Source organism: Rhinolophus sinicus, chromosome 2, assembly GCF_057876585.1.
Source record: "Rhinolophus sinicus isolate RSI-liver-muscle chromosome 2, RSI-T2T, whole genome shotgun sequence".
NCBI classification, from domain to species: Eukaryota; Metazoa; Chordata; class Mammalia; order Chiroptera; family Rhinolophidae; genus Rhinolophus; species Rhinolophus sinicus.
The window spans coordinates 5,108,938-5,135,687 of record NC_142502.1 but is presented as its reverse complement, the minus strand read 5'-3'; the positions used below and the strand labels follow the sequence as shown (position 1 = coordinate 5,135,687).

The 26,750-nt window shown below is 36.4% G+C and overlaps 1 protein-coding gene across 2 annotated transcripts in view; it reads left to right on the top strand.

Moving 5' to 3' along the window:
• The window catches only part of PACRG (parkin coregulated), a 447,188-nt gene that overhangs the window by 35,248 nt on the left and 385,190 nt on the right, over positions 1–26,750 (top strand). For both annotated transcript variants that reach the window (XM_019749820.3, XM_088795210.1), the window contains exon 2: positions 16,859–16,993. In XM_019749820.3, coding sequence (XP_019605379.1) covers positions 16,859–16,993 — 135 coding nt within the window. The remainder of the gene's footprint in view (positions 1–16,858; positions 16,994–26,750) is intronic.

Genomic DNA, 26,750 nt, shown 5'->3' with positions numbered 1-26,750 from the left:
TTCCCTTCGCTATGTGGAAGTGTTGATTGTGGTTGCGTGGTCCTGCGCCACCATCATGTACAGCGGGGCAGGCGAGCTGCCCTTTCCATTCATACACGTCACATCGCTGAGAGCCTCAACTTTGAGCTTTAAGTGATGCTTGGGCCGGGGGTCTTTGGGTTGTCTGTGGAAACTGTAATCTATGGATGGGAAGAAGAAGAAAATGGAGATTTGGTGATGAGACTGGTGGACTTAAGCCAACAAAGAATAGAGTCCTACAAAACCCGATGTCTCATGTTTCTGGGCACACAGCTAGACTACATTTTCCAGCCTCCCTTGCTGTTAGATGTGGCCATTTTACTGAATGTTAGCCAGTGGAATGTGTGTGGAAATAATGTGTGCCATTCCCAGTAAGGTCCATAAAAACCTCCTACGGGCAACCATCTGTTCTCTCTTTCCTGTCAGCTGACTGATTGGAGAAAACTCCTAAGAACTGGAAAAGGATAGGGCCACAGTACAGAGGGGCTGATGCCCAGAATGGCCACGGAAAAGGCAGGGATATCTGCTGTGGACTGTGATCAAAAGAAACAAAATTTTACTGGGTTTCACACAATGAAAGGGGATTGGGGGTTTCGATTGTTATAGTACCGGGTGTTTTTTGCATCAATGCAATTTTTTATTTTGTTGTTAAGTTTCTTCCTTTCACTTTTTAATGTTTGGAGATTATCCTTGTGAAGTATGAGAAGAGTCTGTAAACTTTTTCAATTGTGTTATATCACTTTGGTTTCCCTTTGATACCATGTTAAAAAAATCAAATGCACTGTGAGTGCAGAGGTCTCAAGTGGAAAACAGTGCACAATGAACTCTATATTGGTCATAATTTCCAAGTAACATTTCAAATGACACAAAAGGGTAGCAGTTTTACAAGTAGAAATACTGAAATTTCTGTCATGAGTAATAGTTTATACTAGAAAAAAAATAAATATATGGTCTGCCCTTAGCTTTTGCAAGATATCGGAGAAGTGATTGATATTAGGTTATTCATTTATGGGTAGCTCTGTATTTTATTTCTTACCCTGTCAGACTGAGAAGGCCTACCATTTTTATTAGGGCTGCTGATGTACCCTGTACTTATAGTTTTATTACCTTGTGGAGAAGCTACAAGATATTGGCAGTCCTTAATAACCAGCACTTTGTGTTTCCTTGTGTCAGCAAATTTCTTAGATTAATACCCTATGTTTGATTGATGGAATTGTGCCGAGTTTTTAGGTTCTAATTTCTCTAAATGCTTATAAAAAATAGTGAGAGGTATATAGCATGTACATGTAGTCTAAAATCTATCTCTCTCTCTCTCTCTCTCTCTCTCTCTCTCTCTATCTGTCTATCTATATCTAGGTATAGATAGTTTTATATATACAAGAAGAGAGAAACAGAGAGAGAGACACTTCAACACCTCTCTCTATATATCTTTTCCTAGTCAACCTTTGTCTGAAACTGATAGTTAATATTTGTCTATGAATAAAAATAATCAACATGCTGTTGTCTATGTTATTACATTTGTAAAATATTTTTAAAAAACCAAAAAATGCAATTTAGAAAGAAAATACAAACATTAATATTCTGGAGTTCGGAGGCATAAGGGTACTTGTCTTTTAGTTTTTTGAAACTTACTAAAACTAGTTCAATGTCAGTATTGAACAAGTACTCCCAATTTTTTAAGTTTTGAGACAACAATTTAAAAAATTAATTGAATTAAATATGTGGTCTTTTGTTGTAACACTTAAGACATATCAATTATTTGCAAGAAATCTAAAAGAATAGAGAAGGTATTTTTCCCTCTTTGGATCGCGGGATGAGAGGAGGGTAACTCTTAAAAGCTTGAAACAATTTTTAAAATAATTGAAACTTGAATGAGCTTTGCTACAATCATTTGTGTGGTATTTCTATCAAACAGTTGTTAGTTCCGATAGCACTAGATAACAGTCTTGAAATATATGTTCTTTTTATTTAGTTTCATAGCATAACTATTGATACATCAAATATTTGAACATGACTATTATAGGAAACTAACAACTCATCTTTTGAAGTGAAAAATCAAGATTAGTATATAAATCCATAATGATGTTGATTTTCAAGCTATAACTTACACTAAGGAGCATATTTTTCTTTATACAGATAAAAAGGAATGTCTACTGTCTCAAATTATTCTTGGTTAAGTATACAATGAGGTTGCTTACACCATATTTTATTTAGCTATTTGAAAATTAAATAGGTTCATTTGAAATCATGCATATCAAACATTAGTTTATATGAACTGCTTTAATTATTAATATCTTTTCAGTGTATCATCAGATATTAATTTAGACTGTTCTCATAAGTTTGTTGGACTTCCTCAATAGAAAATAATTTCCTGTGAATGAATGAATTATTTCCCCCTATATCACCAAGGTGAGAAAGCTGTACCAAAATGATGGGCCAGACAACGTCAGACTCATTTACATAACTCTTCAAAATATCCTAGGAGAGCTTGATTATAATTCAGCATGATTTGAATCATGTCCTCAAACCTATATTTCTATCTATATATGAAATAAAATCTTATCATAAAATCCACCTGTGATGTGGATGGTCTACCATTTCCCGTTCTCAAAATACCGATCCTAGGATCTCAAATAGAAACCAATTCTTCTGTTTTATCTGAGTAAAGAGATATTCTACTTTCATATTATTTTTTAAAAGTACTATAGTATATATAAATGGTATTTATGTGTTTTTGGATCTAACATGATTAGAAAAAAAATCTTTAGTAGTTTCCTTTGTTTTCCATTGGCATGAATGAAATGTTCCTGAATTGGCAATGATGTTGTTGTTAATATCACAGGCCCTGGGGTTAAAAATGTATGTATATCATTAAAACTAAACAATTCATACATGACTCTTCTCAACTTTACAGGTGCTTGTATAGTTTTCCCTTCTTTAGTTCGATTTTAAATATCCTAATGGAATATTCTGTTTTGTAACAAGTCAAATAATTTTCTACTTTGTAATTTTTTTTTTAACTTAGCCACGCCATACATAGATAATTCTTGTAATCTTTCCTCATAAATCAGTCTTTCTGGCTCATTACTCATCAGTACTGCCCTTTTAAATCTCACTATATGTATCCCTTTGCCCAATACCTTACAGACCTGATTTTCCCTTTGCACTAAATTTATTATACATTCTTAAGTAGGCTGAAGATATAAATTGCTTTTGGGAAGAATGATGCTTTAACATTAAAAGGTCTCCAAAAGTAGTCTTATCTAGGTCTGTGCTGATCCCGCTATGTATCAAAAGACAACTTAAAGCCAGCGAGATCTGAATACGTCTTTAAATTACTTAGCACTTCTAAAATACCGAGTTACATTTGACTGGAGAGCTCTAATAAAATGGTAAGATTTATCACTTACAAAGTCTCAGTCTTATATTATTGTGTATTGCCCAGGAAACATTTCCAAAGGAGAAATGAAGATATATGTATTTAAAGAGGAAGTAGAATTTTTTATTAGTGTAAATGAGCATATTTTTAACCAGTTTTTCTCTCCCTGGAATATACTATAGTTAGGTAGAATTAGCATGCTCCTTTCAATTTATATATTTGATCCTTATAACTTCACACACTTTGAGATATGTTTTATCGTGAGTGTGAGATTTATTCAGAAACAATCACTATTATACAGATCTTCACTCAGACCATAAATGTGTGTGCGGACAAGGCCTGAAAGCCAAACGGAAAGCAGCGGTTTCAGTGGCTGTGTTTGCTGTGCGTTCCTCCCCTTGACTCTCGCTTGCTTTGTGCTTCACCCTAACGCTCCTGTGTCTGCAGACCAGGACCCAGGTTCAAGACCTCATGGTCACTGTTGACCCCTCCCCTTTTTCGTCCTCTACTCCATATGTAAATTTTCAAATATGTCAAAACAATATCTTCTTATGCCTGCTCTTGTCTTGTCATTTCAAACGACGTATTTATAGATTGCTTGAGCCTTCTAGGATGTAAACTCCAGGAGAGCAGGAATCTTACATGTCTTGTTCTCTCTTAAATGCCTAGTACTACGTCGAACAATAGATGCTCAATAAATGTGTTTCTTAAAGGAATGAATGGTACTTGTGTTTGTCTTCCATTTGCATTTGGACTGGCACCCCCCTGGTGCTTTTTACCTCTATTTAGATTATTTAAAATAAATATTCCTTTGACTTAAATTTCACCACCTAGTAGTCTGTTCTTGAAGGACGATGGAAAGTGCAGGGGTAACATGCAGTTTTAAACAGGCACAGTCATGCAAAGCTTTCCTGAAAAGGTGAGCCCTGAGAAGGGACGCACACCTGGCATGAAGGCAGCCTATGCTGTGCCTGCTGTTAGGTGCACGGATGTGGTGGTGGGAGTGTTTGGAAGTTCTCGATGTGATTTCTGTTTTTCAGTGAAGAGCAACACAACCATCAGCCCTGAATGAGGATGGGGGAGGTTTCAGGAGAGAAAAGATGGTGTGAAATATTCGTCCATGTGAGTGGTAGAGGGAAAGCATAGGGGAGTGTCATGCCATTGCCAGCTGTGTTTTGTTCCAGCTAAATTCAGCTGTGTAGGTGTTAGCACAGATTTTGGCAGCATTAAAGTTTGGCAAAGTACAGCAAACCAAGAGAGGGTTGATGGAGTTGAGGATGGATGTGAGAGAGATTATGCCAACTGACCGTGAAGCGCAGAAAAGAAATAAGCAGTGAAAAGGATGTAGATCATTGTTACAGTGAAGGGATTTGGGGTTTTAGGATTAGGGCTTCAGAGGCATTGAGCCTGAAAGATAAGAAGTGGTGGTAGCCTTACAGTAAGGTCTTTGAAGTTGCAATTATGGAGGGGCTGCAATGTTTTGGTAATAAACCTCAGAGTAGCTGGCTGGCCAGGATGCAGGTCAAGATCATTGACAGACAACAGGTCAAGGAAATTGAGAGGCCGGCCGGGCTACTGGACCAATTACCTCCATAGCTACTGAGATTTTATAGACTAGTCTGGAAGTGGCAGCACTCCTTTGCTAGGCCCGGTCTTATAAAGTGGGTTTTGGGGAGAAGACAACTGACACTGTAGGGAAGGTGGTATCTTTGGTCATGTCAAGTTTCAGTGAGAACAAGGAAGTGAGGAGAACATTATAAGTGTGTGTGTAGCGGGGGGGGGGGCAGTGCAGTTTGGGTCAGCTCTCTCTGGAATCGAGAATTGAGGGGGTGGTAATCAAGGGAGACTTGATCTCCCTCTAGAGGCTCCCATGGGTAAATTCGTAGTTTAGTTTATTTTACCACTGTGTTCTACGGTATGAACAATCTCACAAACATCTCCCAGCACACTTTCTTATTGAGAAAGACAGAAATCCTGTGTAAGAGGTTCCCAAGGATAGATGCCTAGGAATGCAACTGTGAGGTCACAGGGTAGACACGTTACTAGGCAACGCCAATGATTCTCCAAGTGGCTGTCAATTTACACACTAACCAGCAGGAATCGGACTTCCTGTGCCTCGATTTCTTCTCTAACACTTCATAGTGTCATATTTTTTGATCATCTGGTAGCAAAAGATGTTTTATGAATGTTCCATTTGCACCCCTGTGATGATTTATACAGTTTAGCATCTTTATTTTGTTTATTGGCTATTCAGTTTTATTCTTTGTGAAGTTACTGTTTATTGGGTTGTTTATCTTTTTACCTTTTTGATTTGTTAGGAGTATTCATATGTTTTGTATACTTTTTTTTATCATTTATATATGTTGGCTATAGCTCTTCCAAGTGTATGTTTCTTTTAACTTTTTAAATTGTGTCTTTTAAAATTAGGAATCATTGTTAATTTTAATGTGAACAAATATATTAATCTGTTCTTTATGGTTTTTGCTTCTATCTTTCTTAAGAAACCCTTCCCTATCCCAAAATCATAAAGATTTTTTTTTGTATTTTTATTAAAATTTGTATTTAGTCTTTAATTCTTTAAATCACGTGGAAGTGGATTTGTGTATGGTGAGAGGTTGAGCTCCAATTTCGCTTTTTGACATGAATATACTGTTGTCCCAGAATCATATGTTAAATAGTACAGCCTTTCTGTGTATCTCAGCAATGTCACCTCTATTATATTATCAAATGAATTCATGCATTCATTCTACAAATATTTATTGAACACCTATTACTGTACCAGACACTATTAATGTAACAAGGAACAAAGCAAACAATCTATTCTGGAATTTATAATCTAGCTCAGGTAGGAAGGAAATAAACAAACTTTATAAATACATTTCATAGTATGTCAGAACAGAATGAACACTATGGAAAAAAAAGAGAAAGCAGAGCAGGTTAAAGAGGTTGGAGGTCCAAGGTGGGGAGAGAGTTGTATTGAATGAGATGGTCGTGGAAGATCTCAATGAGGACAGTTGGGCAGACACTTACAAGAAGTAAGGGGGTTCATCAAATAGAAATATGGAGGAAGAACACTCCAGGCAGAGGGAACCACCAGAACAAATACCCCAAATTAGCATCTATCTGGTGTTCAAAGAGCAGCAGGAAAGCCAGTGTGTTGAAGCACAGATGACTATGGAGAGTAACAGGAGATGAGACCAGAGATGAAACGGGGGGAGCAGGATGTGTATGTCTTTGTGGGCCTTTGTGTGGATCATGTTACTAGGACACTTACTGGTTCTTGCTCTTTCTTTTTCATTTAAGTATTTGTTCTACTTGGGACTAATTCTGTTGTAAAGTGTGAGGAATTGATCCAATTGGATTATTTTTCTAGACTGCTACCACTTGTCCCAATACCAGTTCTTCTGTGAGAACTTCTGTTATGCATAATTTAATCTCCTTTGACACTGTTTCTCTCCCACATCATGCATTTTTTTTCATTTCTATCACCTGTATCCTCTTCGTATTTTTACAGTGTTCTTTGTCCCTTTTCCTTCTTCCAGTTTCATCTTCATATTTTGGAATTTTCATTCCTACTTGTTGTCGGAATTGTACCAGCTTATGTTTCATCTTCTCCTCGCACATCATCATCTCCTCTGTCACAGTTCTTGCATTTCTCCTTTTTGGTCTTTTTCCATAAAAGTGGCTGCTTCATCAAGTTTTTAAAAATTTCTTGACAAAATATTTGGTTGCAGTGTTTATCTCTGCATGGTATGTTTTTGTCGACTGGTAAGTTTCGCTGCTCTTTTATACATGTTTTATTCCTTGTAGTGTCTTTGCTTTGATGCTGTGCTGGTTCCCATTTTAATCCTCATCATTGAGACAGTTGGCTTTCCCTAGACTGTAGTTTGAAATAGGTTTCTGGGTCTTGGTAAAGTGCAGCATTCTTTTGGGATTTATACGCCAAAATCTTTCTCTTTCTCTGCTATCAGAAAGGACGATGGTTGCAGATATAATTTTTTTATGTATTTATTTTGATGACATTTCTCCTCTGCTTCTCTGGTCCCAAACAGATATGAAAGGTCTTCTGCTTTGAGCCCTATTTACACCCATTTCTGCAAACAGGAGGCAAAATTTGCCTTTTATGGGATCTTTCTCAACAGAAATAATTTTTGTTTCTGATGTTTTCTGGAATGTATCAGTGATCTCTGTCATCACTCACCATATTTCTTCTCTTCCCCAAGACATGTGACTTGCCTTAGGTAGCTTTTGGAGGTCTTAATATTACAGTAAATGAAGTTCATGGCTTGCTTTTACTCACCTTATTATATTGTATGATTTTAGAATACAAAGAAGAGAGAAATACTCATACTAGAAATCATTTTAACCCTTGAGATTTAGTCCTTGTTAGGTACCAAGGAAGTAATGTAGGCTGGGAAGGAGGACATTTCATAACTCTTCTTGTATTTTATTTTAAAGTCAAGGTTATCTCATATTTCATTATATATCAAAAGCAAATATATAGTAACATATTTCTAAGGAAAGACACAAGAGGAAATTCCTCACTGACTCAGGTAGTGTGTGTGTTTGCACACATGCGTGTAAATTACTTATACAAGATTATGGATTACTTGTATAAAATTCTAATAATATCTAATATATTTCAAATCATCCTTACAGATTCCACTCAAATGATATAATCACGAGCATGCATTGAAAGTAAATTATGGCTGTGAAGAAGGAACACTTCTAAATGTAAAGCATGCTACTGATAGAAGTTTCTGGGTTGGTGAATTGTATCTACTATTTAGGACTGGCTAGACAAATGGCCAAGACTATCTTGTTGTTAATAGAAAAAAGGTTAAGAATTTATTGTCCATGTGGACAGGTTGACTTTATTTTGGTCACAAGCTAACATAACTTCAGCTAGCTTTCACAGATGAAGATCTTGGCTCAGGAAAAATGTACTTCATTTTATATATTTATTCATACAGAGAGAGAGAGAGAGAGAGAGAGAGAGAGCAAAAAAAAGTACACACATTCTAAGAAACGAAAAAACTATGTTAAAATTGTAATGCTCAACATATACTGATAACAAAAGATGAATACAAGTCATGTGTACACATTTTTTTGGCACCCCAGTATAAGAAGTCGGACAATTAAGTTCATGAACTCATCCCAGAAAAAGTGCTACATACCTCATTGCTAAATGTCACTATGGTCACCTTCGAAGTACTCCCCTTGGGAAGCTGTGCACCAATGCCAGTACCTAGTCCACCCTTCAAAGCAATTTTGGAACTCTTTTTCTGGAACAGCTATCAGAGTGTCTTCATATTACCCTTGAGGTCTTGAATGTCATCAAAATGTCTCCCTTTCAATATTTCCTTTATCTTTGGGAAAAGAAAGAAGTCACTGGGGGGCCAGATGAGTAGGGAGGGTGTTCCAATATTATTTGTTTACTGGATAAAAACTCCCTCATAAACAGTGCCATGTGAGCTGGTACATTGCTGTGATGCAAGAGCCATGAATCGTTGGTGAAAAGTTCAGGTTGTCTAACTTTTTCATGCAGCCTTTTCAGCACTTCCAAATAGTCAGCTTGGTTACCTGTTTGTCTAGTTGGTACAAATTCATAATGATAATCCTTCTGATATCAAACAAGGTTAGCAACATCATTTGAACAAGTCGGCAAACTTAATTGTCAGACCCCGTGTGTGTGTGTGTGTGTGTGTATGTGTGTGTGTGTGATCTAAATAAAAATAAAAACGTATTACATCTTGACAGTGAATGATGCATCTATGTTTACCTAGGGTAAACATCACACTATTTAGGTAAATCTTCATTCCTTCTTCTCCTTTCACATGCTTAACATTTCTTTCTTGATTGAATGAACCATAGTGGAAACCATGGTGGAAAACCCAAAACAATAAGATCATAATCTAGTATTTCTTATTATGTTATCTTTCAGTTAAGTTATCATATGTGTGCTTTGTATGTATAATAACACAAATGTTTTAGAATATTTCTTTCTTTCCTTATATGACCTCTAGAGTTTAAAAGTTATACTCAGGGTATTTAATATCTCTGTAAATTGTATGAACTTTCAAAGTACGTTAATTTAGAAGGAGCCAGTAAGCTGAAGGGAAAGCAGAATTCTTTTTTACCAATATAAATGTATTTTATTGTAGACAGTTCTAAAAATTGTTTTCTATTAAATAGCTAGTTCTTTCTGGAGAATATCAGTTTGCATCATTAGACACAAGGATTTTCAAATGTTCTATTAAAATATTCATGATATGTAAAATGCAGATGGTAATATAGTCTCGTCACATATACAAAAATGACATTTTTACTCTAATTATTCAGTAAGAAATAACTCTGTTACAAGACAAAGAATATATGTTTAGATACAAACTATTTTCCATGCTTTAAACATTAGAGGTGTAAGGGGAATAGATATCTTTTAAACTCTTACCCATTTATATTCTCCTTTCACATTTAGCTCCCTCGTTTCCATGGCCTTAGTGTTAAGTGTGACAGTGTTTTAACCAAGCTGCCTCAGTCATTCAGGCATGTTATCAGTTCTGCAAGACAGATGCTAAATAACATGTCTAAATTGAAATCTCCGATGACTCTCTGGAGACAAGTTGATAGCAAGAATCACACTTGGGCACTTAAATCTGTGGCCTTTTTCTGTACTTAACTGCATGGAGAGATCAGCTTTTGAGTAAAGTTTTTAGCCTTCAGGTGTCAAGATTTCTTTTGTATCATTTGATTATTGTGCCTCATTTTGTTAGGAAAGACTATCAATCTTTTTCTTCTTCTTTTTTTTCTACATGGAGAATTTAATGAACCACTAATGTCTAGTACTTTAACCAAAATAATTGAAAAAGAAATGGTGTAGCCCAGCCATTCATTGCTTTGCCGGCTATTGTAGAGTGTAGAGACTACATTTTGAAATAGAATCTCAGATCCAAGAGTATTCCAGTTCAGTTATACACTTGAAATGAAGTAACCATAATTTCCTCAGCAATCTTTGGGACTTTCTCCTGTCATAGAGCATTGCAAAACCATTAAACCATTTCTGAATCACGTTGCTGGGTGCTAGCCTGAAAGAAGTCTAGTGTCTGCGGAGCTGTTAGGATGACAGCTGAGAACAAATAAGCATTGACATGTAAATCGGGAGGCGTTTCCACAGTTCCTTTGGATTTAAAACAAGGACTTTGTGTGCCCTGTGAGGTCCCTCTTACCTCCACAAGTGGCTGCATTCTCAGATAAGATGACATGTCCGCAATGTTTGTTGAATTAATGCATACACGTGCTGGGTTATAGAGGTGTGGGAAGGATTAAATACCTTATGCTTCGGGTGTCTGTGGAGGAATGGCTAGACAGATCAACAGTCAGCTTGCAAATGTCTCTGTGTAGCGTGTCAATGGGAAATCATTTATGGCTTTTAAATAGATGAAGATATGATTTAATTAGTCTATTAGAATATTCATTGTGCAGTCAGCAGACAGTGATCTAGAACAGGCAAAGCTGGAGGCAAAAAGAGCAAATAAAGCACAAAGAGACTTTCCTACAAAAATTTAAAACCTTTAAATGTTAAATAAATAAAAATGGAAAGCAGAGATGGCGAGGAGATCATTTGCGGTTAAATGCAATCAACAGTTAATACATTTCACTATAAAAGCGTCATACAAATTGATGTTAATTTGGAAGAGACATGAACATGCATTCACAAATGTGTGCATATGGCATTTATATTAAAATGAGAAAATGTTCATCCTCATTCGTTAAATTGGGAGAATAGTCAGGTGCCGTTGACTGAATTTGTGTCTCCCCAAATGTCACATGCTGAAGCCCTAACTCCCAACATGATGGTATTTGGAGGTGAGCCTTGGGAGGTAATTAGGAGTATGAGGTGACCCCATGAGAGTGGGGCCTCCGTGATGAAATCAGTTTCCTTATACTAACCCTTACAGCAGCCCAAACAGACTAAGACACAAAGACCTGTTCTTTTGCTTAATTAACAAATAACTTTATCAGGAATCATGACATATTAAGATTATCTCATATGTGGGATTCTGTCTGAAGGAAATAATATAAAATGTGAAAAATGTATTATGCCTGAGATGTTTATAATAATATAATTACAAAATCCAAAGAAAATTGGAAATAATGTAAATTCCAAATATAATTGCAAACTGTCAGTGAAATACTGCCTAGCCCCAAAAAATGAAATGTTGATATCAGTAGCAACATTAAAACCTATGATGCGAAGTGAAAAAAGTACACGAAATAGAAAGGACATAAATATGTAAAAATATGGTATTTGCATATGTTTTTGGACAGTCTAAAAGGGAAAGCACATTATTAATAGGTGCTAGAATTATAAGTGGTTTAACAAGATTCCCCTCTATTCTGCAGTTTATTATTTATATACCGTAAGTAGATTATTTGCATCTTTGTAGTCTGAAGCCTGTCTCAGCATAGCCTCTAGCACTCCTTATTCCATCAGCCATGCACCCTAGATATTTATTTCCTCTTCAGCTTTTGGCCAACATCCAGTCCTTTAATGCAGTGATGGAGTCCTGTCCTTCCGAGGAGAAGGTCAAGTCTCTTTCCTACTCCGCACTACCTCTGTGATTTCTGCCAGGTGATTGCGCAGCTCTAAGCTCTGATTTCCTTGTCTGTAAGATCATTTCCTGTGGGTTCTGTTGAGATAGATGATGTTTGTAAGACAAGGAACACAATATCAGCAGATGTTCTTATTATGTTTGATGCCACCCTAACTTCAGGCCTTTGTCATCTCATGCTTGGACACTGTGTCAAGTCCATTTTGGTCATCTTGTTTCCGGTCTCCTGATGGCAGGCCATCCAGTTAGATCTCAGTGGACTAATCTTCCTAAAATAGGTCCCCCATATCACTTGGAAGTTTTCTCTGCCACTCACTGCTACCTGTAGGGCCTGACTTTTAAGGACTCTGCAGGATGTCTATATATATTGAATATTTATATACATAAATATTCATATACAGTTCTTGTTATCTTCTCTGGCTGTTACTGGCAAAAACACTGCTATCATAATGTGTTATTGTATCATTAAATTGTTACATTGTTGCAGCTTCTTATAATAGCTGCCTGGTCCTATGAGCTCACTTCTGTCAGTGCTGGGGGGCTGCAACTGTCATTACAACCAGATTTGCTTGTTAATATCGTGCAGACAACGTCCTGGTCACTTGGTGACCTTGGGTATTGCAATATTTCTGACGTAGTAAAGCAATTACAGTTGGCACCTGGGGCACACACTGAATTACAATCCTTCTTGCTCAGAAGTCTAGGCTGAAAGCAACATATCTGCGGGCCCTGGGCCAGCATTCAGGTGCATGTGTGGCTCAGAGACTAGACTTACCAGGGGCCTCACCACAGTGCTTTCCTGAATCCAAATTTCAGGTTGAAACTGATGAAAATAGGAAAGGAATGTCTTTGCATTTCATTGTTTCAATCTTAATGAGTTGGCTAAATGGACCAATTAGAATAACACAATGTACATCTCCCACTTGAAGTAAAAGTCTATTTTTTTAGCAGCTTCAGATATGCTGAAAAAAGGAAGCTTTCGGACGGTATGATAAAGAATTTTCGAAAGCCTTAAATTCCTTTCTACTAATTATTATTAGTCTTGTGACAATATGACAGAGACTGTGATCTAAGTCCTAAATCCATTACAGCACATTCAATAAAGTACTCTGTCATCTGTATTCACTTCAAAGTACATTCAATATCTTGGTTCCCAAGTGCATTAGATTTTATTAAAAGCTTTCTGCTGCAGCATCCATTCTTCCTAATTGGTTTATGGGTAGCCCCCACCATTCAGGCAAATCCTAATTGCATTTTCCCACAAATCTAATTTGATTTATGGTTCCTTATTTGCTCTATATTATTTATAATAAATCGGGGTAAAATTCTTAAGACATTAAATAAAATTTACAGTAGTTCTAAAAACATGGGACTTACCTAGGATTCTTAATAGTATTTTCACTTGTTTTTAAATTGTTTAGTTAAAGTTATATCTTTCTGTGTATTTCCAGTGATAATATCTTTATTAGCATTCCAGAGGTCAATTATATTTACTGAAATTTTCTAGTACAGACTTTTAGAATTACTTGGAATGTTGGAATGCATTATGGGTAAAATAAAAAAATAGTATGCCCTCCTGTAAGGTTTAAGTGGATACATAGGCTTTTCAGATAGAAACAAAATACTACCTAGAAACAAAGTGATGGTGTCTGTGTGCAGTTTGGTAACGCCTCTGCTGCACCAACACGTCTAACCTGTTAGGTGTAAGGAATGCCTAACAATTCATGGAAAGCCTCTGGGCTTCTTAGAAATGTGTTTGTTCTTGAAAAGTTTGGGTCATTCAAAGTTTGATTTTAGAATTGGCAAGATCAGTATATTTAGAATAAGAGAGAAAAGGAAAACGAGATACTGAATTTAAGATACTACAAAGAGAAGGGATAAAGATGGGGAACGTCAAGCAAATTTTAGGTCCATTAAACAAGTGGGAGGCCTGCTGTCCACATCATCAATAATAATTTAGCATCTAGAAAATCTCAGAAGCATGGTTAGCAGATGATGAGCAGATACAAGGTCTAAATGATGGTTGTAGCTGAATTTACTAAATGAGGTATTGGGTCTTTCATCTCTACTAGAACAGTCAAAGGGCCCCCCAACACCAACAGTGTCCGTGAAGACCCCATGGGGGCAGCCTGGTTTTCCGCCCCAGCCAGCAGTAATGACAGACTCTTCCCCCTTCCCGCTGGGGTGTCGTCAAAGCATGCCTTAGAGAGAGTCAGGATTTTCACACTGCCCGGCAGTAATGAGGCCACCCCATCTCTGTGTGGGGAGCACCCTTCCCTCTCAGGGAGGTGTCAGTGGAGGCCAAGTGGTGCTGGAGCCCTACCTTCACCCAGTATTGAGGAGGGCTCCCTCCACTGGGGTCAGCGGAGGCCAGGCGGGGTACCGGGACTTCTGCACCAACCTGGCAGTGACGATGTGGCTCCCTCCTCCAAGACTCTGCCAGAGACATGTCAGATAAACCAGATGAAACAGGAGGTTTAAGATCAAGTCTCCAAATAAATACACCAACATCCACGTTTCAACAGAAAATCAGTTGTCACACCAAGATCAGGAAGACCTCAAAGCAAATGGAAGAAGACAATCAATACATGCTGCCCCCTCCCCAGTCGCGGCAACCACCACTCCACTCTGTTTCTATGAGTCTTTTTTATTTTTATTTTTTTTAAATTCCACCATAAGAGAGATCATTCTGTATTTGTCTTTTTGTCTGACTTATTTCACTTAGCATAATGCCCTCACGGTCCATCCATGCAGATGGCAGGATTTCCTCCTTTTTTATGGCTGAGTAATATTCCATTGTATAGATACCACATATTCTTTACCCATAAAAGTTAATTAAAAAAACAAACAAACCATAAAATGACATACCTTCTGAGCAGTCACCAGTACTCTACAATTGCAATTCTTACACACATGCACACACACACACACGCATGCACAATTGCACTTTAACTTTCTGTAAATATGTATGCATGCTAGTTTAACTTGGCTTAGTATTCTCTTTATGTTCTCCCACTTTGGGGGGGTATTAAAATGGTGACACCATGGCATATGGTAATCTTTTTTTTTAATATAACTTCTTCGCAAAATAAAAAGTTGTCAATTCTTTATCAATTCCCAAAAATGTGATTCAAGATTTTCTGGTCCATGAATTGGGAAAATCACAGCTCTCCATTTCCTATTATACTGATGAACCTGAGAATGTTCTCTATTGTATGTAGAATCTAGCTCCGAGCTCTGCACAAAATAGTTGTTGGACGCACACAGTTATTTAACAACTGCATGAACTGGGCTGAAAATGATGGCTAATAATTCTAATGCCAGAACAAATTTCACATCTTCAATAAGTAAGAAGAAATCATGCTTCCCCCTGCCCAGGGTCACCTTGGTTACTTATATGATTGTATACTGGGCATGTGCTATGTAGTGACCAAAATTCAGATTTTTATAACTGCCTTTGTGTTACCTCACTCTTCAACTGTGCTCCAGCATTTAATCATCTTAATGAGATATTTCTTAATATCCCACTTATTTCCTAATATTAGCCTTTATCTGTCCATTAGATAAAATGTATTTGTCATTATCTAATGTACTTACTGGGGGTACCAAAGAAATGTATAGAAGTGTACACTTTGGTCAACATTGCTCAAGCAGTAGTTGGCCGTAATCAGAAGTGTCTGGATGCTGATGGTAACCCATTTTGAGTACCTCTTGTAATTGCAGATGTCAAATGTGACTTGCATTCATCTTTTTTTATCTGTATATATTATTACAATTTTAATATAGTTTCCTTTCTTAAAATGTGTGTACATTTTTGGGGCACCCTCTGGATTATATTTTATATATTTCTTTGTTAAAATTAAAGTTTTCACATAAATATTAAAAATTAACATAATTTAAAATATTAAGATATTACATAAATTATTAGCTATCTTGTCCATATTAAGAATTAACAAAAGAATCATGGTTTTATTAAACTACTAAGTGACTAGCATTTTCCTTTTTTTTCAAATATGGGGAAAGATAATCATGTTTAGACTATACGTAAAGAACAATACAGTGAACTATAATTTTCTAAATAGTTCACTAATCACTTTGAGTCTTGAAACCTAATGAATTAGTTTATATGTAAATAATGCACATTTAAAAGGTGTACTCAATGTGAATAACTCAATATGAAATATTTCTTCTTTAATAAATATATCAATTTGAGGAATGAAAGATTCTCATGTAATCTATTTTAGTTACTTTCTCATAAATTCATATTATCAAATATATGCTATACACACATAGTAGATCAGCATTTTTTCTTTTTTAACCTCTCATTTATTACCAGTAAATTTTATGTCACGTTTTATAGGGTCTTTTTGTTACTATTTATAACATGAGAATATATCCTGCAATGTGATGTATATAGAAAGATATAAAGGAGAGATTTTAAATTTATTACTTCAGGATTCCACAAAATAAATCAGACCTGCGATTAGAATTAGTAATTATTAGGAAGCTTAAGTTTTAATACTCTGAACATAGATACATTTATTAAAATATTTTTTAAACAAAAGTTCAGGCTTCCCTTCCTTGTAAAATATTTTAAGTGATATTTTCTAATAATACTTCCAAAGTAGCTTGAAATAAAGTATTAATAGTGACCATAAAATAATTTTCTTCTCCAGATGTTTGTATTAGTGAGATTCCTGCTGTCCGTTATTAGTAAATTGGTCTTTATCATCCAGAATATTTTATACAAACTGAAAATTAAAAAAAACAAAAAACAGAAATGACTCTTTCCTCTGTGTATTTTTCAGTGTGTTTTAAAATCTGATTCCTATTTTTATTTTCTTTGAAGGTGAGAGGTCCTCCAGCTGCAGGAGCATTTAAAGAAAGACCAACCAAGCCCACAGCATTTCGAAAATTTTACGAGCGAGGAGACTTCCCAATTGCCCTTGAGCATGACTCGAAAGGAAACAAAATAGCGTGGAAGGTAAGTCAGGGCACAGCTGGGAGAGCCAGCTGCACTTTCCGAAGTGACATCTCCCAATGCCAAACTAACTTGGCTGATAAATAAATAAAACGGGAGTGAATTCGCAGCAAATGGAAGATGGTGGGTAAGCTCTTAGAGAAATCCTCCCCGTGTCAGCTGTCCACCTTGACTAACAATTAAATTATAGCCTGCAAAAAAGAAAATGACAGAGTTGCTTTGCCTTAGAGAATTGTCTGGTGCCCAATTCATCTCTATTTTTATGAGAACCTGGCAGCCCAGCCTGTTTCAGGCAGTCCATCAAATGATGGAACTGGTGGCTAGATACAGAGAGCAATAGCCATTTATCTCCCCCAAATTTCACCTTCCTGCAGGACACTTCCAAATGGAAGCTTTAATTACCTAAATGGATAGGTCAAGATTGTCTGCTCCCTGGAAATGCAGAGTGGAATACAAAAGAGGGCCGGTTCCCAGTGCTGTGCTCTCCTTTCTGTGTGCAGCACGTGTCAGCCAGAGCCGTGGCTGTCATACGTGCCCTGTTAGAGGCTGACCTCCACTGCTGAAACCATTACAGCACCGACATTTTCCTGACAAAAGGTTAATTGGCTTCAAAATAAATGTATCGCCTAATGACTCCATTCTAATGTGGCTGTGTTTCTTTCTAAAAGGCTCACTGATGTTATTTGTAAAAACTTGCCAATCTCTTAACTGGAGAAGGCTGTTACATTTAATTTGAAAAATGAATGCTGATCTCTAACCAGCTTCGCTATTTAATTATTTTTGTCATCAACGACTTGGCTTTGGGTGATATTTATCAGCTAAAAGGGTTTCTCAGCCTTAAAACAGAAAAGTGGTTGCATATGTGTATCGCATCAGGTTAAGGAACATAAAAGGTTTTTGCCAAATATTTAAAGTAAGCAATTGACCCATTTAACTAAGAAGTCCTATCGTAGTGTCTAAAGGTGAACGTAGGAATTGTAACTAGTAACAAATGAATTTATGTTAAAAAGTGAAATGATCAAACTGAAGAATTCATCAAACTGTCTTAGAAAGATTAATTAAAATTAACTTCTTCCTTCCTGTCTCTATGGAAAAACAAAAAATTGTTTGCATTGTTTCTATGTCCTTAAATGTTTTCATATAATTATGAAACATTTACAAATCTTGAACAGACATTTGATAGACAGTTATTGAACTTAGAAATAATACAGATTATTTGGCAACAGAAATCTGAAGGTGTCCTTGTTATTTAATTTTATCATAATTTTTTAGGAGGATGTAGGACATTGTCGTAATGCTTTTCATTGTCTCTATTACAGTGTGAAATTTCTCATGTGAAAATGTGCATGTAATAAGAAAAAATTCATAGGAAGTGTGATTAATTTAGATATTTTAGTCTTAACATAAGTACCCATTTCCATAACTTTACTGCGATTTTGGGGTTTGTTTATATTTGATTAATTTTGTGGGTATTGTGTTTGTGTACTGGTTCACACAAGATAATACAGTGGAGGTTCCTAAAAACCTGATTCCTTTGAGTAAAAGAATTTGCCATGTTTCTTTATAAAAAGTGAGTGGATTTGGTCTTTTAAGTAAGTATAGCACATAAAAAAATCATATCAATTAAAAGAATTTATAGATTTTTTGACCTGTTCAAATACTCTTATCAGTACCTTTTAGAAATGTCAAGAGACTAGAAAAAATTCGTCTCGAAAAATAATAGGATACATGATGAATCATTTTGCATTATCTTTGCTAATCCAGCAGTCAGAAGGGATATAAACTGCTTTTCTTTTTTATAGCTATATTAATTCTCTTAAGCTACTATTGACTATTGTACTGATCCAGCCATCTACAAAGTCAGAGTAAAGAGGAAGCAATTTATTTGCTGCCACTGGTAGGATAACAGCGTACGTTTAAAGAAACATCCCACTACCCATGAGACTTCTCTTTTAAAGCTGTGCCAACCACACTTCAATTTACTTCTATCATATTGAAAATAAAACATTAAAATTGTTAAGCATAGTCTCCATATTTACATTTAGTCCTCGGCACGCTCCCTGTGGGGCGGTCTGGTACTTGGTAGGAACACTGGGCATCTTCCGGAGGCAGTTCCTAAAAAAAGGGGCCTGGAATATTGAAGGAAGCAGGGCTTCTCCCCCCACAAAACAAACCAAACCAACCAAGCCGAGCCCCTGCACTGCACGTCCCTGCGTGTGGACAGTGTGGTCACGCAAATCTGATCTCCACGTCATAGCTCTCCCCTCGTGGAAGGGGAAGCCGTGGTCCCCTTTCCACACTCCTCGTGGATGCCAAGGGAGTGCGTGAGTGCCCGAAGCAGTGTGCACGGCTCCGTGGTCAGAGTCCACGTCTTTGATCAGAATTACAGGCGGCCTGTGGCTCTGCCCAGGGGTCACTGCGCTGAGCCAAGGCTGTCCCAGCATCTCAGGCTCATCTCTGTGTGTGACGTTGCTGGTGGCGGATCCCCATCCCGAACCTCAAAACCCCTTCTCGTTTTTCATTAGCCGGCCCCATCACCGTCATATCAGAAAGCACCGCACAGGCTTGAAATAGCAAAGGCACTCTGCAGGGGTATCTTACAGGTGACCTGGTAAAGTCAGAACATAGACGTAAGACTTAGAGATAGGAAAATGCCTTGCGTGTTTAGGTTTCTCAACCCACGTCTTGACCTGACCTCATAGTTGAGTGCACATGGAAATGGCCGTTTGTACCGTAGGCCGCATAGAAGGGCCGAGCGAATGGCGTGATCTGTGCAGGTTGGTCCATTCCTGGTGGTGTCTCTACAGATCAGAGCCACGTCTATCACATCTCTCTACCCTGGTGGAAACGCCCCACATCTGCCCTAACATATCACTACCGGCCATATGTGACCATTAAGCACTTGAAATGTGCCTAGTGGGACTGAGGAGCTAAAATTTTAATTTTAATTAATTTTAATTTAAATAGCCACATGGTTACCATATTAGACAGTGCTGCTCTTGATTATGGTAATGGCAGCCAAAAAAAAAAAAAAAAAGCCCAGTCACTATTAAAATGAACAAATAGGACTGACGTGTGCATTTTTGTCACGGCCGTCTATGCTTGTCATACATTCCTTTGGTAAATATGAAAAAAGAAGTTTTGCGAAATATTTGTAGTGAAATTTTCTATATACTTACCACCGGTAAGTGAATTATCTGTAAAAGATGAATGGATCTGACCTGAAATATGAAATCAGCCAGTTAAGTTCTGGCATACTTTTTCTTTTTTAAATATACATTTTCTAAATTTAGCCAAAGAATTCTTGATTAGCAATGGTGAAAGACATGATAAAGTATAATTATTACTTTACAATTTTTAATCTGCCCCTTTTTCTGAATTTTTTTTTTTTTTTTTTTTTTTTTTTTGACTACCAACATTCACAAAAAATGACTTCTGTTGCTGATTACTTCAATATCCAGAGTACAGGCAACAGAAGTGACAGACAGCTACCATTCTGGATGTGCTACAAGGCAGATTATCAGCAGGAACAATAGACATTTAAACATTTGTGTTTGCGTTTCCACATCTTCAATTTCCTGTACTTCTATAATAGGAATCCTACCCCTGACAAGGAAAGTGCTGGGGGGAGGGGTCGGGCTCTGTCTGAAAGTCTGCCCTGGGGGCATTCCGGAGGGAGAAGAAATGTTATACAAATATGTATATGAGCTATGCCGCCTGTTGTCTCCACCTCCGCTGCTTAGAGGAAAGTAGAAGGTGGTCCTTCAGTGGAGAGGAGTTATAAACTGCACTAAAACCAAACATTAAAGATGAGTCATCGGGGAATATGAAATTATCTAGGAGTTTGCATTGCTTTTCTGTAAACTATTCTCTCTCTTCTGCTTCCAGGCATCCTCCCCTCCCCCCACCCCGTACCCTCCAATCAGTTTAAAACAGCCTTCAGTTCTTTGTTTCTTCCTCCCCTCCCTCTACCTCCTGTACCTTTCCCCTCCTCCTCTCCATCCTCTGGTCCTTCATCTTCCTCCTTTCCATCCTCTCTCCTCCCCTCATTCCTTTTCCTCTTTTTGTTTGTTGCTTCTGGCAATCCACGTTTCCCCCTCTAGCTTTCCTAGGGTCCATTCTGGAAAAGGAGCCAGGAGCCCATTCTAGTTCTGTATTTTAAGTACTATCTGAAGTCATTTGGAGTAGTCACCCCAATGAACTTGAAATAATAATTGTTACTTATGCAATTAAAGAGAAACACAAATGTGACTCATAGGAATACTGTGAAATTCACCATTTTGTTATGAACACCCATTCTGAGCCGTTGTTTTAAAATAGTATATGGGAATACATTTTAAAATAACCACTTCAATGCAGACTTTAGGAGAAAGAGTTGGAGAAAATTGTCATAGTCACGTTGGATTTTTTTAAATAACTAGATGGAATTATAAACCATTCAGTGGTTTAGAGATGAAAACAGCTGCAATTACACTAAATTATTTGACTTTATAGGCATTTTGATGTAGTAGATATTGATAGAAATCACCTTTCTCCATCTGTCCGTGATCCCATGCTACGTGACAGAATGTGATATGCACTAAGAGAGTCTTATTTTCCACTAAATTTCTAATGAACATGCATGAGGATGTCCCAGATATTAAAGAGGTCTGGATAAGAAATAGAGGCCCTATAACTGTCTAGCCAAGTCAGGATATAATACAGACCCTGTTACAAGTGCAACTACAGTCGCAAATCTTCACATCATCTCAAAAAGGGAAAAGCTCAAAATGGACTTGGACTTTGTCTCAAATTCCCCTCGCTTAGCACCTTATAACCCCTCACCTGGCAATGTTGTAGTGACCATTGTTCAAAGTAGCCTAGCTGCCAGGGACATTTCTGCATTCTTGTGTGTGTGTGTGTTTTGTTTTTTAATTCTTTAGTTGATATGTAAGTGATTTTTAGTAGTCAGTTATATTGAAATAAAATTAATAAAGCTGTAACACACAGGCAGATACTTGAGAATGGACTTCAGAGAGCCTGTCTTCATTGCCAAAATATATCTTTCATTGTTGGGCGTGTATACAGTTTCACCATTAAGCATACATCCCCTGAGGTTAAGGTATTATATAGTTACTTGTTGATTAAAACTAAGATCACAAGGCTTTGTTGTTCTATTAAATAGTGATTTCATAAATTCCTATTAGGAAACTAAAAGCACACTTTTATATTTTTTAACCAATGAGTTCTACAAACGTACCCATGTATATATTAAAATTTATACCCCACTTTATTAAAACAAGATTTCAAGTTGTTTTACAGATAACTATAAAAAGACAAGAGTTAGAATATAATAAGAAAAATGAAAACCAGATAGGGACCTACAATGGAGCCAATATCAAGGTTAATAAAAATGGCGTAGCTTGACGTCTTCTAAGGCACGGATGTTTGTCTGTATTTCTAGTTTGTTCATTCACTTATCCCAGTGCCTAGAGCAGTATGTGCACAGAGTAGGTGCCCAGTGATATGTGTTGAATGGATGTTAGCATACTAGAGCTGGTTGTCTATAACTTTTACTTCTGTAGACACTTTTACTGACCATATCGCTCACTCTTTAGGCCTTATTTTCCTTCTCTGTAAGTGATTATTATATACAGATGATTGGTATGTCTCTTTTTAATTGGAAGTTCTAAGAAATTTTGTTTCACAATTACTATATTTGAGATGTTTATGAGATACTTCCAAGAACAAATATTGATCAGAAAGTAGCCATAGAGACCAAGTTTTCTAGTAACGAAATGGGAAGATTAGCACCAGCGAATTAATTTGAATTCACAGTCCAGAGTTATGCACAGTAGTTTTGGTGGGTTGAACTGATATCATGAAAACACTCCTTATATTATACATGACTTTACTAATTTTTTACTTTCCTTAAGTTTCAAAATGACAAGTTCGTTTTTCTTTCTAAATGACTAAAAATACATGTCTAACTGTAACATCCAAGTAAAGAAAATGCTGTGCATAAATTAATTGGATGCTTAAGTTAGTTTTTAAAATGTCTACTGAAGGTGGCTGGACAGCACCTTCCATTCTGTGTCGCCCATGAGTTGCTAATACTCGTGTATGGCGTCAAGTCAGAATTTCTTCCCTGGGATGTTCTCCTTTATTTCAGTTCTTTTCCATGTTTAGCAACATTGGTATCGTGAACTATAAAAACTCTGTCAGAGTGATTTTTTCACTGACATAACTGGTAATCTCCTACTAGGAAAAACAGTAACTGAATATAAGTATTATTAAATGTGCACTGATTTTCTTACAATTAAAATCAGCCCCAAACCATGAAAGCTCATTATCTGTAAATACTGTTGCATTTTCAAGTAAGTCACTCTGTGTGAGACCCCTGATCTGTTAGCCCTCAGTACGTTGTTCTGAAAATTCCATACATTTGATTAATAATTTAGTCCTTTGGTGCTTTCAATTTCTTAATATAGCAGTGTCTTAAGGATTCAGAACGTTAATCCATTACCACCACCACCCCCCCACACACACACACACACACCACCCAGGTAAATCTGATACTGATTTTTGAAATCTTGTAGGCAAATTTATTTAAGAGTTGAATAATTTGTTTCACATGAAGAAGCATGGATGTTCTCTTGGAATTGTCCTGGCCTTCTGCTTCTTTCGATAACTGCCAAAGCTTGAGTTTGGATAACAGGCCTTAGTGGAATTTGTAAGGCAAATTTTACCAGAGAAGTGACAATTTACCTGATTTTTGTACAAAAGAGTTGCCACACATCCACTGTTAATTCCTCTGTGATTAATTAATAGGCAGAGCTTATTCTTGAAGTCTTGGAAAAAATAGTCCTCTGGCACTTAATGTGCTGTTCAGTGTTTTTAGAGGCGGGGCTGCATACACGATTCATTCCATTCTTTTATTTGATGTGAATTGCTATGTCTCCAAAGTGTACAGCATGACAATACAACCACGGATCGGAAATAACTCTAATTTAAATTGGTGAGATGACCTCTGAAAGCTAGATGGAAGATTTTCTGCTGAATAGACTGGTGCTCCCTGCTGCCTGTGTAATTTATGTGAGAAATTAGTGCAAATGGTTCACTTTTATGGAGCAGGGCTGCTTGTAGCAAGCCTGCAGAAACAATTTCCCCCCAAACCTCCATCTGTTCTTCAAACTAGGGCATATGCCATCTCATCGAGCTTGAAAGTCAACTGATTTATAACTCCTGGAAAGTGCATAGATTGAAAAGAAAGGTCGACCTCCACTATGTGACGTGATTTGGTAGGCTTCGGCTAAAGACAATTCCCATTCCCAGGGGCCCAAGGGAAACAAGCAATGTTGTAAGTTTCCAATCCCCGTAGACTGACAGATAGAAGAAAAACAAATCACTCGTTTTTACATTAAATGACCCCCGCCGTTGAAATGCGGGAGCTGTCTTGGTAGTGTTAGGGTGTCACAGCTAAGACACCGTATTGTCACTTACTAATCTGTGAAGAAGTGGGATTGCAGTTCCCTCCCAACAACAAATGTTGCCATTTCAGGAGTATCAGTACTCTAATCTTTACACTGAAAAATATCTGTTGCTGCTTGTCAGAAAGTTCCATTTGGGGACACAAATCGGACATGGGTGAGTTCTCTGTATCGGCCGAGAGCGAATCTCCACCTCTGTTCCAATTAGTGATTCAACAAAGGGTTCACTCTCTTATCACTTGGCACACATCCCGCTTCTTTATTGAAGCACTTTTGAGATCAAAAGTTCTTTGACAAATTACAAATGAAATCAGATTGACGTTATGATCATAGAAAAACAATATTTGTTTGATGTTTTTATTTAGAGGTGAAGTGTCTCTTTACAAGTGAGCCCTTCGAGATACTTAGTGAATTTTCAACCCCCTGCAGTTGCATTCAAGTTTCTCCTTTTCTTTCAAGAAAAAACTAAATAAAATGTTAATGAATAATCGTATCGATTTTGCTCAGTATTTGAGGCAACACGTTTAGGATGTTATATTTTACTTTTTTTCAAAAAGAAGGTTATCCTGACCTTGAAAGTTTTATGGAAAATTAATACTGGTAGGATGATTAGTTGAATTCATGTAAAAAATATAAAGTTTAATCCTTATTATTAAGTGTTTATTCTTAATATTACATATATGTGTATAAATATGTATATATATATATGTGTTTACTTTATAAAATGATAAAATATTGAAAAGTCAAAGAAATAAATCATCATTCCACCATTCACTGAATGGAATTGTTAACATTTTTAAAGTATTTCCATCTTACTTTTCTTTTTGCATAGTTGAGAACATAGTGCAGACACTGCTTTTTTAAAAATTTGTCATTATATGATATATAAAAATGGTATGCACTTATTCTTAGATTTTCTGATTTTTTTTTCAGTTTTAGAGTAATAGATGATTATTGTAGAAAATTTGGAAAATGGATGAAATTTATACAGAAGACAACATTCATCCTGCAATAACAACTTTTAGTATAGCATTGATGTTTAGTTCAGTCTTTCTTCTACATATATATTTTTTACGTTATTGAAATTATATTTCATCTGATGGTTTTTAAGGAACTCAAAGGAACATTCAAGGACCTAATTAGGCGAGGAGACTAATAATGGACATAACTGCTACAGGAATATTAATAATTGATAGTTTTTTCCAGTTTAACAACAGCAATGACAAAAAAGACAACCATAGTTTAATATGCATTTTAAGGTTTCCAGTGTCCATTCCTCAAGGACTTTGGGAAAGACATGCCAGTACGTGTCTCTGTATGGCTTTCTTCAGCAAAGGCACACGTTCTTATGCTACAGTGCCTGCCAACCACAGAAGTGGACTTGTTAGTGTGAACATGTTAATATATTTATGGAGAGTAGCAACAGACATTAAGAAAAAGATTTATTAACTATGAAACATAGTTCTTGATAGTGGGAAAAGCATAAAAATGGACAAAGACCATTGACAGAATCATTATAAAACCAATATCTGCCCCCAATCTAAGACATATCACTTACAACAAAAAATCCTACAGAATTTCAAAGATTGTGTTCCAGTCTGAATAAGGGAAAAATCCATAAAACTTTCAAGTCATGAATTTCCATTTCTTGAGTTCTTATTTAGATTCATCTCTCTCTGTTCATGTGTATTGTTAAGCAATTTTATAAAGAACAGGTACATGGATTGAATATTTCTGAATTCTTGAATATCTTGAAAATATATTTTTTCAACTTTCATATATCAAATAGGATTTGATCCAAATTAACATGCTTAAATTGCAACTGTTCCCCTACAAATCTCTGAAAAATGAAACATCATTGTATTCTGCCATATGGTTGCTGAGAAATTAAGACCAGTCTAATTTTTATTTCTTTGATCTGTTTTTGTTTGCTTGCTTCCTTATTTTGACAGTCTGCGTAATTGCACTATTTTTGTATAATTAAAAGTAGCTATGTATATTTTTTCTTTTCACTGATTGTTTGATGTAGTGAGCTTATTCTGTCTACTACTTGAAACTTTTTCTCAAATGAGGAAAGTTTTTTTCTGTACTGTCAGAGGTTATTACTTTTGTCACAATTTTTCTACATTCTTTCTTAGAACAAGTGAAATATGTAGACTGTAAACACATTTTAGTCTATCATTTCTATCATTGTCTCTCTCAATACTTTTATCTCTATTGATATTTTTTTAAAGACAATTTCATTTCTCTCTTTTTTTTTTTTTTTTCCCTTTCTTCCTCATCCCCTCCCC